We start from the raw sequence: 14,894 nt of genomic DNA on the forward strand, positions 1-14,894 counted from the left end.
AATTAATTTATCATTCAAGAGAATTAAGAGAAATGTTTACACACAAGGAAAGATTTGAGTTATTTCATTGTCTGAATTATTTATTCATGACTTTTGACAGCTAATGTTTAATTGAGTAGTTGATAAAATCGGGAGACCGACGATAAATTAAGAGAACGTTTAGTGATAAAGATTATTTTATCCGGAAAATTGAAAATCATTTATTTTAGAATGATAATAATTTATTTTTATTGTTTGAACGAAATTGAAAAAGGAAATTTTTTATTAACGAAAAAACCTAAATTGCCATTTTAATTTCTTTGAAAAAAAAACTAAAGATAATCTGACAGTACGGTTGAACAAAGAAAAATTAATTTCTAACGTAAATCGAGCTGACCTGCATACGCATTCATTGACAAAAGCATTCAAAAAGATATTTAACAAGTTTCGGAGAATTAGAAAAAATCCTAGTGTCCGCTGTCATCTCTATTGTGATCCTTTTTTTATACTTTCGGGCTTCTTTTTAATTTTCCGCGCTGAAAATTGTAGATTTACGTAGAATGAAAAGCTATTGCAATTAGTTTTAAAATTAAAAAATTTTTTTCTAGTGAAATATATTTTCACGAGAATTGATAAGCTTTGAGGTTCATAAAATATACTGCTAAAAAATACTAACTGTCAAAATTTATATCAATTTTTTTGTAACTGTGATTGTAATTTTTTTTTTAATCTATGTCATTACGAAATTTGATTTTTAAAAAGTGGGGAAAGAGGATTTTTTGAGAATGCCTTTAATTCTTGCGAAAAAAAAAAAAATTGAAAAACACTATGAAATAAATGATTAAAATCTGAATTTACAGTACAACGGTACATGAAATATTTCCTTGTAAAGTCAACAAGTTGAAAATACAAACTTGTACACTTTGTTTATTTAAACAACAACAGGAACTTTATACCAGAGTAACCTACTATTTACACGAGCCAGTTGGAACATCTTCGTGTTGTTTTAACTCATAATTACTGGTCACTAGACGATTAAAGTAATGTTATAAAAACACAATATAGTCTTAATAATAAAGATACGAATACCATGAAAATTTTTTTTAGTTACAACTTTACCATTTTATTTTACGTCGAATAATATAAATTTTTTAAAACTTTTAAATATCATACAAAGCCTTGAATAGTTTTTAGATATATGGCGTTTTGAGATCATTTTATTTATCAGGTAAACATACAATAATAGTATGTAATTTCGAATGTTATAACGTCGAATTATACATCAACTAACAAAAATTATTTAATTTACATCGTGATTATTATTTTATTTATCGTTTTGGAGTTTGATTTAACATAAAATATAAAGTAAATTGACGAAATTATGCCTACAGTAACATTCAGTAGCTTTTGCTCACGCGATTTAAATTAACGGTTTTTTTTTTCACATTTATAATTTATAATTATACATTGAATATATTTATAATTAAATAATAATCTTTATAATAGCATAAATATTTAATATATGCACTTTACACTGTATTTATGTGCACAAAATATAAACTAGTAATAACTATACTTAAAAATAAAATGATTATAATTATAATTTATAATCAAATTTTGACGCGCATTAAGGTATATTTTTTATATATTTATAAATGAATTATTTGTTTATTATTCATTCATATTTTTGATACTCATTTTTGTATTGTTTTCTTCTTTTTTTTTACACAATCTATTAACTTTTAATAACGCATCCATCATGGAGGGAGCGATATAAAATAAAAAAAAATTTCAACTAATTAATCTATAATTATCATATAAATTGTTTAATTAACAATAATAATTATTCGCATTGACACAATGCGATAGCTTGTAATTTTTAAGAAAAAAATAGCGCGGGGATGACACATCCAAATTAACTATATTGTTAACAAGAATTATCATTTTCGAATATTTATATATATAAATATATATATATATTGCCTACAATAGATATCTAGTGGTAATTATAATTTTAAAAATTCGATACTACATATTTTTTACTCATGTTTTTAATTAATATTGAAAAAGATGATATATTTTAAGGGGAAAAGGGGTCTGAGATACAAAAAAAAAAAAGTGTATTTTTATGACTTTTTTTTCCAGAGTACCTTCTTTATTAAAATTCTTAAAATTTGTGACATTGTTAAGCATCATTCCGAGAATATTCTCCTAAATTTTCATAAAAAAATATTGAAAAATAAGCCAGTGGTAGTGGGGAGAGACGAGTCACTTAAAAAAAGTCTCCATGCTGTAGGCAGGATAACTCATGACTGGCTCATCTGAAATCAAAAAACCAAAAAGATTTCTTTAGTACATAAGTTCGTCTTAGATTTGAACGAAGGATTTTTTTTTCAATAACTACTTATTTTTTAATTAAACAAAAGGAACAATTTTTAGCAAAAATCAGAGTTTTTTGATTACAACTTTACCAAAAATTCAAAAATGAATATTTTTTTTATTTTTACGTTCAAATCCAAAATAAACTTGTGTGCTAAAGAAACCATTTTGGTTTTTTGATTTCAGATGAGCCAGTCATGAGTTATCCTGCCTACGGCATGGAAACTTTTTTAAGTGACTCGTCTCTCCCCACTACCACTGGCTTATTTTTCAATATTTTTTTATGAAAATTTAGCAGAGTATTCTTAGAATGATGCTTAATAATGTCTTAAATTTTGAGAATTTTAATAAAGAACGTACTCTGAAAAAACAATCACATATGCTCTTTTTTTTTTTATTTCAGAGCCTTTTCTCCCCTTGAAATGAATTACAACTAATTATTTTTTTTATTTTCCGTCGTAATGTATAAATTAATAATTTAAACTGTAATAAGGCATTAAGAAAATTCTAATAATTTTTTTAACAATCAGTGCGTTTAAAAGTGCTGTTATAGTAATTATATAAGCATATATATTATTTAAAAGATATAAACAAACAGATAAATTATTAAATTAATATCAGTACGTTTTTTTTTTATTTTTATTTTTACTCAAATTTTAAATAATTTGCTATGAGTAATTTATAATCGGATTTAAATTATTTTTTAAATATTTTTCGTGTTTAACATCCATAACTTTATGGTATTTATAAAATTAATTTAGTTTATATTATATGTTACCATTATATTATTTTATTTGCAACAATTATAATAAAGGTGATTAGAAAACTTAATCCAGTTTAGTTTTTCGTAAATTATATTAAAATTAAAAACCCTTAAATTAAGTATTTTTCTTTGATAAATAAAAACTTCAGAAATTATAATTATGACTTTCTTGTTAATTTAAATAAAATTATCCCGATTTAATACTAAGTCTTTAACAATTTTTGTTAGCAGTATTTTCGTGTATAAATAAATATTTTCTCCTCTTTTCTTTTATCTCTTTCGTTTTTGGGTGAGTTATATTAAAAACAAAAAAAAAAGATATTTACAGGTTTAGTAATGCAATTAACCTTTGCATTATTGAACAATTAGTTTTTAGATTTGTGCGATTTTTTAAATTTTTATTTTGCTGTTTAAATTTAATGAAATTACTGTAGGAGAATATAATAATAATAATAATAATTGTAACTAATTATTTATGATATCTAAAAAAAGTAATTATTACTTTTAAAGTTAAAAAAAAAAGTTGTAATATGTAAGACAAAGTTGTATCATATTACACTATAATCTTTGCTATTTTTATGTCTACTTAATATTTGACTATTAATAATAGTAAAAAATAAGTTATCTTACTTAAAACGAATAATTTAAAAAGAAAATTCGGTGTCAAGACTAAACATCAGTCATAATATCACACGAAAAAATATCAATGCCAAAATATCATATAAGAATATATCTTACGTCTAATTATCATCTATCAAAATATCACCCTAGTAGGATTGTCTTAAGCAAGTTACTTGACGAATGTCCTTCAGCAAGTTTCTTACGGTAGATTTAAACAAGACTTGAAAAAGATGTACTTCATAAGTATATTTGCCAAAGATTTCATCAAGTCTTGCTTAAAATTCTTCTTAAAGACTTACGGAAATCTGTAGAAACAGTCTGCAGCAATTCTTAACCGATATATAGTTAAGTCTGCAAAAGAATAGACTTTTTTTTCACTAATTGGCTATAATGAAGTCCATGAATCTGCACTAACGCGCATGCGCAGTAATGACTTAATTGTAGAAAAATGGTGGAAGGAAAGATCATTCTTTTATGGACTTAACTATACCTAATATATATCAATGTTAGGTTAGAATTGCTGCAAAATTACTTAAGATATCGGGTTTCTTTTTCTCCGAATCACTCCGAGCTCAACACACAATAACTATAGCTAACTCAGCGGTTCTCATTCAAATTTAAAGTGCTACAAATTAATATTATTATCACTCGACAAAATTATATCGAACATTTAGTAAGCACCACTGAATTTACTATACTAATGCTGAATAGACGGATCACGAAGTAACAAAGCAATGGTGGCCATGTTCAGGTATCTTAAGCAATTCTGCAGCAAATCTGAGCTAATGCATCTTAAGCAAGTATCTTGTCTTAAGAAAGTATCACTACAGATTTACCTAATATATCTTACGGAAGTGTATCTTACCTCAGACTGAAGATACAGATTTACGTAAGACTTTAAGAATTTTACTAGGGCATGCGCCCGATTTTCACAGAATAGAAATATCATGTAAAAAAAAATATCATGAAAATCGTATGCATACAGATATTCGATGGCTAGTATAATTAATATTAATAAAAATAATAATTTTTCACATGACATTGAAAAATTGTGATATTTGTACAACTGATAATTTGACTGTGATAATTTACTGTAGGATATTTTGACTGTTAATTTGTCTTGTGATATTATGACTGTGATATTTAGACATGTCACCGAAAATCCACAAAATCACATATTTTTTTTTGTTCAATTTTCATACATGTTTTTAAATTTGATACTTATTCGTAATAAAATATCTATTATAAGTACCTACTAGATAGTTTAACCATAACAAATCTAAAAAAAATATTTAATGATTAAAAAAAATAATTTTAATATAAACGAATCTTTAATATTATTTTCTTTTTAATTGATTAATATTGAATTCTCATCACTATTCAATTTTTTTTTTTTATGTTATATATAATGCCTTTTTCGAATATTTTATTATTTTTATATTCTAGTTAAAAATCTACCGGACGTTAAATAATCTGCTTGGAGACGAATAATATTAGCAGTATAAATTATCGAAATTAATGAAATAAAGTGTAATAAATTTTATGTGAAAATAATTGTTTACGTTGTCACAAGTGGGTCAAGTCTTCTGGGCTTGAATATTTGCACGAGAAATTTATTTAATTAATTGACGAGTCTCGGTGTGTAAAGAATATACGTGAGCTATCAAAACACTCGGTATTAAAAAAAAAAAACAATTGTTTTATAGAGCGTATCAAATTGCGTATAATTTAATACAAAGAAATGTAAAATCGACACAATTAATTTACTAAATTAAAAAATTTTATTTTGTACATCCCATAGTAATTTTTTCTTTTTTTTTTTTTATTTCCATACAGATATCACGTTTTTTTTTCATGTAAATTTAAAGAGTAGTTAATATTTTTTTTTAAATTAATTTAATTAAATAACAATTGTTTTTTATAAGTATGGGGTTAATAGGGCCATTAATTTCTAATGGCGATTCCAGATAACTTTTGAATGATACGTCATATCTAAATTATATCAGATGTATCTTGTAATTTATAAAATATACGTTAATTAATTAGCGTAATATCTCAAATTTTTGATGGCAAGTCTCTAATTTGTTTGAATTTTTATTTTATCGATTTTATAGGAGTTTAAAATTTTTTAAATAATTTTTGAAAAATTTCCTTAGTTACATTATCTTATAATTTTCAAATCAAGCAACTCAGTTCGATTTTATGTTTTAGTTCTGTTTTTATTAATTTTTTGAAATTTTCAAATTTAAAAAATATTTTTTTATGAAATTTATCTTCCATTCCCACTACCTAGTGGCACTTTTTATTTTAATACCGATTGCTTTAATAATTTACATGTAGTTATCACACATCAAGACAACAATTAAATAACATATACTTCATATATAAATATCGTACCCAAACTCGACTAACTTGCAACGTAAACATTTCCATACAATTTTTATTACAATTCACTCGATTCATTCGGCCGTTAGTATTTAAAAATTTATAATTAAATCTAATAATTATGAATCCATCGAATATATTTACATTTAAAACGAGAAAAAAATTAATTTATAAGCTATCATTACTATCATTATTAATATTTAATACAAAACGTTAGTCGATTTTTATTTAAAAAAAATATATTACACATTTCACACGAAAGCAAAAAACGTCAATTAATATGTATACTTTCGATATGTATACAGATTTTAAATAATAGTAATAATAATGATAACAATAATAATAACAATAATAATAATAATATCTTAGGAAATAACAATTATTAATTATCTCAATAATTTATCATTTTGTTTATTATAATAATTATATTATTTAATTATTTATCATGAAATCATGATTTGTTATTATAATTATCTGGTGATAAATAATATATCAAGACAATTAGATTTAATTACCAGATAAACAAAAAAAGAACACCATTTTTATATATTTTTTTTAGTTACTTACAATTTACTTGTAATTGAGATATGGAATTATTGTCTTATGAAAAAAAAAAAATTATTATCATAAAAAAACTTTAATAATTTAATAAACACTTCGAATCGTCCCTAAATTCAAAATCAAGGATCGATAAAATAAAATATTCACAAAATAATATAAATAAAAAAAATATGATACAATTAATTTCTATACTAAAATAAAAAATATTAATCGATATATATGTGAAACTGGATACGAATTATAATAATTAATAGTAGTTATAGTTATAACAATAATTATTATTATTTATTTATATTGTTTAAATATAAACTAATTAATTAATTACCCGTTAACTATCTACTTAAATTTTTTATTACTTTTGAGTTTTATTATTTTTTTTATTTTTTTCATTTAATAACTTATTAATTTAAATAAAGCCCAAAGAAAATAATATAAATGTTAATGAGTATATGTGAGTACCTTGAAATTACTATTCAGTGTGACCTAAGTCATGTGATTACAAAAAATTGGTACAAATACTGTATATATGACATTTATTATATTTTTTATTATTTTTAAAATTTTTATTATTATTTTTATACTTCTTATTATTATAATTATTTATTATTATCATTATTATTATTATTATTATTATTATTATTATTATTATTATTATTATTATTATTATTATTATTTTTATTATTATTATAATTACTATTATTACTATTAGTTCGAGTAATCATTTTAAAAAAATGCTACATAATATATATCACTTGATTTATTAACTTTTTAGTATTCATGGCATCTTGAACAATATGAAAATAAATAAATAGAAAAACATTTATTTTTATAAAATTCACTAAACAATTAATTAAAACTTTTAAATTATTACTTTAACCTTTTCAACTTTTCATTTCAAAAATTTATAATATGAAAAAAAAAAAAATAAAAGAGTTATTGCTATTAGTCTTAAAGTAAAAAACAAATTTTTTAGTTCAATTTTTAAAGATTTAAATCACGTTATTTAACATAAAATTTAATTAACAAATAATCTGTCGATCTACAATAAAAATTTAAATCGATCAAATTCTTTGTTTAGATAATAAATATTTGCCTGGAATAATTGCTTTGATATTTTGATTTCACGAGTAAGTCTAATAATAAAAAAGTATATAAACTTTACAATTTAGTTTTTAGTGATGAATTTTGTAAAACGGTACATAAATTGAGCTCACACTACTTAAGCTTCCCTTACCGAAAATTTTATGGTGGCTTTTTTTTTTGTAAATTATTTGAATCAATCATTAAATTTAATGGATTAAACCTCAATATATAGTAATATTAAGAAAATGAAACTTTTCAATTATAATTAACTAAAAATCTTTTAAAATTAAATTGGGTTATTGAAATCTGACAAAATACTTTTTCTCGACTTCGCCTCGGCCAACAATTACATGTGATCTGAGACATTTCTTATTTTACTTCCCTAGGCGTGTAATATACTATTATTTCAATTTCAACTCTTATTTTTTAGAGGCTGTTAATAAAATACATTAATACCTGTGTGTGTGTTTGGGGGGGGGGGGGTATCGCTTACTGCGACAAGGAGGGTTGAGAGGTTTAAGGAAACGCGACGTTCGCAGCTCATTAGACGAATTTTTCAAATTTTTCTTGGTTTTTTTAAATATTTTTTTTTGTTACGATAGAGAGTCATATGTTTCATATTTATAAATATATAAATATTTCAAAATATGTCAATTTTTGTACTATTAATTGCCATATATCATGTACGGGGGGGGGGGGATCTATAATTTCTGACGCAATATTGATAAAAAAGTAAAATTTTGGGTGACGTATTTTACGAACGGCCCCTTAGTATTTTAACATTAATAAATAAAAACAAATTAATCTCCGACTCGAAAGTATTTATTTTAAAAAAATTGAAAAAACTCAGTAAGTTTGAAATATTATCAAATAATATCTTTGGGCTCAGTCAAAGAAAATTTATCAAATTAGCCTACAGCATTAGTTGATTGTCATATTTTTTTATAAAATTATTTTCGAGTTAGTGGAAATAATAAACTACCAAGATAAATATTGCAAACTTGAAATGAAAAGTGGAAAGTAAACTTAATATCATTTCATAAATAAATTACAAAACAAATTTACGAACACATTATAATTCATTTACGAAAATTATAAAATCATTTTTCGTAAAAATAAATTCATAAATATCGATCTCATTGGACACATGGTAGGTACCATTTTTAGACACTTTAAAAATTTCGATAACATAATTTGTTACACGATAAAAAATTTCTGAGTGAACGCGAATTAAATCCGGAGTGAATGCGAAGCAGATGACTATTTATTTAATTCTCTGAGTGAAATTTACTCCGAGGAGTTTATTCTAATGTTAAGACTCCGAATCGGAGTAAATGCGGATTTAAATAAAATCCAGACCACTCCGAAATCACTCCACTGAAAAAAAATTCTCTATTTACTCCATATGCTGAGTGATTTTTTGTAAAAACTCAAAATCTCCGAGTGATAAATTGCAGTAAATATGCAATGACAATTTCCTAAATTTTCTCAAATATACTCTATTACAATGCAAGTTTCCTTTATACTTTTTCATTAATTAAAAAAAAAGTATTAAATGTCCAAAAATAGATTAGTGGCCATGGTACTTCTGCCCTACTTTTTTTTTAAAACAAATAATTGACCATAAATTTTTCTACTCATAAATATTTCCTACCATTCTAGATGCCTTCTCGATTTTTATACTTTATAGTATTGTATATATATATATATATATAATATAATATATCAATAATCGTTTCTCTCACTGGCTTATCTATCAATCCGTTTCAAGGATTATAGATTGTTTATATACTACCAGTATTCACGATACTTTTTTTTACTTTTCCCAAGTTTTTATATTTTTTTTTTTTAAACATTCTTTATCGCTTATATATTTTATATATATTTTTTTATTTTAGAATAATTCATTCTTTTTATTTGTTTTTTTCTTTTTTTAATTTTTTTTTTTCTCAAGGTATACTATGAATATTTTTTTTATGAATATTTGTCTTATGAAATGCAGCGGCTTACCAAGGTCACGCAGTTGAATAAAGTGTTACACTGGCTATGTGTTGATTTGCCATTACTTCAATTATGGCATCACGTATACCATAACAGAAAGTACAACCAAATGGATTCGTCGTATTTGTAGAAGACGCACGATTCAATACAACTGGACGAGCAGTTGCTTTTAATTGTTCACTTATTTTATCCCATTTTGTGTAGGCAGTGATCTAGAATTATTATTTTAAATTAATTTATTATATTTATAATTAATCTTATGTTTTTTAATTATTTTTAAAAATAATTTTACCATTATTGGAGATGGACTAACGTCGATAAGTTTACCAGAATCATTGGAATTATTTTCAGGAGGTAATGTAAGGGTAAATTCACACCGATGATACATATTAAAATTATAATGCCCTGGATAATTTGTATGTAATACAAATTTTTTAACACATTGTGTTTTTGCGTCAAATAGAACATCCTTTTAAATTTATTTAAATTATTGTTATTATTATTATTATATTTGTAATAATATTAAAGGCATTCTCAGATGGTCCCTCACTTTTTAAAAATATTCAAGAGAATGAAAATTTTATTAATTAATTTTAAAAAAATTAAAACCTTAATTGGAAAAAAGAAATTTCGCTGAGATATAGAGTTTAAAAAAAATTGTTTAAAGTTGACATCAATTGGGAGTTAAACTAAATTTGAGTAAAATTTTGATGTCAATTTTATAATTTGAATTTAAAAATTTTGTAGACTAAAATTTATTCAACAAATCGATAAATTTTTTTGGTGGATCTCTAAATAGATTTAAGAAGACAATTCTAGTGCAAATTGACAACAGAATAAAAATTGAGTCCAATAATTAAACTCCGTAAATGTTCATGTTTATACTTTATGATTCATTTTTTTTTTATTATGGTAAATTGCGAAGCGTTAATAAATAAAATAAAAAAATTGCAATTAACTCCTAATTGATGTCAACTGTTAGTAATTTCTTTTTAAATCAATATCTCAACGACATTACAACTACGTTGTCCGTTTTTCAATTAATACATTCATTCTATTTGAATTAATTGATTAAATTATGACACAAATATGACTTGAGTCATTGAAATTTTGTAAAAAATGGAAGCACTGTATGAGAATGCCCTCAACATAAATTTAAAAGTAATAAAATAAAAATATTAATTCTTACCAAGCCTAAAGTAAAATAATTATAGAAAAAGTCAGATCGTCTTGTCTTGTCTTTTTTATGTGCATGCGGACTATGAATTCGCATTTTGTCTTCTGCTTTAAAAAATACACGTGAAGGTGCTCCAAGTGCGCTTAAAACATCTTCACAGTAATCTCCAAACCATACCTAATTAACATAAATAAATAGTTCATTAATTTAATTATAGTAATTATCATTATTTTTTTTATTATGTATTTTAATATACAAACTTCTTTCAAGAGATTGTGTTTTTTAGGTTCCAATAAAACTCTCGTTGCTGAATTTCCTTCCGTAAAAAGATGTAATTTTAAACCTCGCGTTCGTACTTTATCTCTTATTATTTCTGCTTTTTCTAGATACAAATTATTATGATAACAAACCTAAAAAAATTTTTAGTAATTGTTAATTAAATCAGTAAAAATAATATTTTTATTTTTTAATTTTAAAAAACCCGTAAATTTATTCTAAGAAGAATTTCTTGATTTTTTATAAAAAAATTTTTGAATAAATGAAAAAAATCAAATTTTTTAATTTACAATATTTAAAATACTAATAAAAAAAAAGTTGACAGACTTGTGAAGTTTCTCAATTAATTAATAAAACTTTTAACAGAGTTATTAAAAATCAAGTTCTAAATATTTATTTAGACAGGACTTGTTTGAATTATATTTATTTTTTTATTGAAATTGACTGAGTTTCTGAAATAAATAATTCATTTATAATAAATAATTAGTCTGGAATTCGCGCTACTAGATAAAAAAAATATGTAACTCTTTTAAAGTATTAAAAATACAATTAATTATAGCAAATCATAGTTTACTTTTTAGCTACACTATAAATAATCAGGAGTGAATGCCGACTTCATATATTTAAATCCGGATTCACTCCATCACTCGGAGTTCCGGTTTAAAAAATATCACTTCTTAAATGGAGAGTAAATAGGGAGTTTTTTTTCAGCAGAGTAATTTTGGAGTGTTTTAGATTTAATTTCAATTCGCATTCACTCCGAATTTAATCTACGTTCACTCCGAAAATTTTTTAGTGTAACAATTACAGGAAATAATAAATAAAAACTTAGCTAAAATTATTCATTAATTTTAGTTAATGTCAAGAACAAAAGTCCGCTTCAAGACAAAGAGCGATATCAGATTACAACATTAGAAAATTTTAATTTAAATAAAATGATTTTGCATTTTTGTAGACAGATGTCTTAGATGTCATATTATTTATTGACTTGTTTTGTCTATTAATTTTTTTTAAAATTGTGGAAATCATTGTCCTTCAATAAAATTAAATAAAAGCTGTAGGTATCCATAAAAGTTAGTGGATTTGTTGTATAAAATTATATAGCAACAGAGATAAAAGTTTCTAATTTTTAAGTTTGGTTTCTAAACCATCTTAAAAAATTATTTATGAATCGGATGATTTAATGAAGAAAAAATAAAATTTTAATGACTGAAGCTTAATCTAATGATTCGTAAAAAATATTTTTACCAATGGCAGTGGTGGTGGTGGGGCTTTCAGACAGTGCTCTTCACTTCCCACTGATCCAGCAGCCATATTACCAACATATATAGCAGTTTTAGCAACCAGCGGTGATGTCCCATTTGGAAATTGTAAAGATCCTAATCCGTGTGCATAACCCGGTTGGAATTTTGAATCAATTGGGAAATAAAATGATAAACCGCGAAAATTGAGCACGAAAACCTGAAACAAAAGAAATTATTTCAAAAAATAATAATCGTGCAATGAATAAAATAAAATTTATTATTACAACTATAGATACTAGACTGTCAAAAAAATCGACTGTTTGTTTTCTTTTCAAAAATATTATTCGAGATATTTTGAAAAATATTTTCCGTTTGAAAAAAAAGTCTATTTTTTTTTTGACAGTTTAATAGATACTTCTATTTTCTCAATAAAACAAAAATAAGTACCTGCTTATCACTGTCATAAACACCAGGATGAGTTGCACCAAATGAATGTTCAATTTGTTCAATAGACGGCAACACTTCAGGTGAATTAAACGGCAATCCACAATATTTAAGTTTCACTAATTTCATATTATATATTTCAATAATCTTTAGCCTCTGGACGACAGGATCAAATATAAGTCGTATCCCATCGTGTGGTAAATTTATTACTAAGTCTACTTCTAATGGATTCTAAAAAAAATTAATAAATTAAATTAAGTATTGAAACATATATACAAAAATAATAAATATTCTTACAGTATCACTATAAAGAACTTGTACTCCTCGAATAATGCCCACTTGCGACTGTATTATGGATACCGATTGAGAAAAATGCATTCCTAAAATAAATAAATATTTATTATCATAATATTGATACATATGCATACGTATACACAATATAATCATACAAATTAAATGACTTTATTAATAATGTAAATATGTATTAATTTATCTTAGTTAATACTCATTATTTTTTTTATCACCACGATTATTAAATTTAAAAATATCAAAGCTCTATATTCTATTTAAAAAATTATTCTGAAGTTAACAGGCAATTGAAAATTTTCGAATTATTCTTTTAAACAAATAAATTACAAAAAAAAAAAAAAAACTAAAAAAATGCATGTGTAGAAAATTCAAAAAACTACATGCGCAATTTTTCAAAATATTTTTTTTTTAAATTTATCGTTTTTAAAATCCAAAAATTATCAGACGGCTAACTTCAGTGTCATGAATCTGAAGTTAACAATTAAAAATTTTCAAATTATTTTTTTCAACAAATAAATTACAAAAAAAAAAAAAAAAAAAACTAAAAAAATGAATATATAGAGAATTTAAAAAACTACATGTGCAATTTTTTCTAATATTTTTAAATTTATCGCTTTTTATAAATTTAAAAAATAACGAGACCTCGACTAACTTCAGTGTCATAAATTTAAAAAAAAAAAATAAAAAACTGATTACTTAACAAAAAAAGTAATGCAAATTATTTAGTAATAAAAAATGAAGCAATTATATAATAACATAGTCACTAGTATTTATATTGTGATTGTTTATATATAACTGTCAAACTTTGTATGTGTACAAATAAATAAAAAATAAACATAATAAAAGTACAAAGTATATACAAACTCAAATGTCAATAATCATAACAAAAGTCAAATGTAAACAGTGGAATAAAAAATATAAAAAAATAACGTAAAATAAAAAAAGTTTTTTTTTTTTTAATAATTTTATATAAATAAAATAAATCGATATATCTACGTCGTAATATTAATAAAATAGTAAACGCCTAAGAAATAAAAGTAGTAAATTTCGTCACTTGCCTAAAATAAATTCCCACTGCTCACAACCAATGGATCTTTCAGGCACAACTTCAAGTTCCAGCATTATTATTTTATAAACTTATATTATTTGTAATTGTTATGCCCTTTATTTATTAATTAACAATTAAAAGGCAATAATGATACGCGTAATAACGTGACTACGCGCCAAATCAAATTTTTTTTTTCAACTACTGCGTTGTTTCTTTGTCTCTGGTAATGTAACGGACGTATATACGAACCAGGGACTCAGTTAACAGCCATATTGCCTTTCCTCAGAGTTTAACTCCCACTACTAAACTCACGGCTGGCGAACTGTCACTGAACAGCTGATCTCTCCCCTCTTTTCACCTTTTATTTAACATTATTCTACATTATACTTTACGTCTATTTACAAATTTAACACTAAGTTAACTAACTCTTTACCCCTCTTAATTTTTTTTTATTTCCCTATCAATTTTACTGCATCTGACACATTTTCATTTTATTATTTTTCTTTACTTTCGGTTATTTGTTTTGTTTACTTTTTTTTGGCCTTGAAACCTTTGTTTCTTAAGGGTCATAACATAAAAAATTGTACGTGACACTGGTAAATTATGATCATGATAATAAATATG

The 14,894-nt window shown here is 23.8% G+C and overlaps 1 protein-coding gene across 2 annotated transcripts; it reads right to left on the reverse strand.

Annotated features, from left to right (window-relative positions):
• Window positions 1-1,968: 1,968 nt before the first annotated feature.
• Window positions 1,969-14,557, reverse strand: LOC103577600 (PHAF1 protein CG7083). 2 transcript variants are annotated; one of them, XM_008558315.3, is made up of 9 exons: window positions 14,281-14,557; window positions 13,211-13,293; window positions 12,917-13,144; window positions 12,474-12,686; window positions 11,210-11,359; window positions 10,962-11,126; window positions 10,065-10,241; window positions 9,782-9,984; window positions 1,969-2,300 (listed from the first exon to the last, which is right to left on the reverse strand). In XM_008558315.3, the coding sequence occupies exons 1-8, from the start codon at window positions 14,342-14,344 to the stop codon at window positions 9,787-9,789; spliced, it is 1,278 nt and encodes a 425-aa protein (XP_008556537.1). In that variant the 5' UTR covers window positions 14,345-14,557; the 3' UTR covers window positions 1,969-2,300; window positions 9,782-9,786. The 2 variants fall into 2 exon arrangements, with proteins under 2 accessions (XP_008556537.1, XP_008556536.1); XM_008558314.3 differs by lacking the exon at window positions 1,969-2,300 and having other exon boundaries at window positions 8,469-9,984.
• Between the last annotated feature and the right edge of the window lie 337 nt (window positions 14,558-14,894).

Source organism: Microplitis demolitor, chromosome 6, assembly GCF_026212275.2.
Source record: "Microplitis demolitor isolate Queensland-Clemson2020A chromosome 6, iyMicDemo2.1a, whole genome shotgun sequence".
NCBI classification, from domain to species: domain Eukaryota; kingdom Metazoa; phylum Arthropoda; class Insecta; order Hymenoptera; family Braconidae; genus Microplitis; species Microplitis demolitor.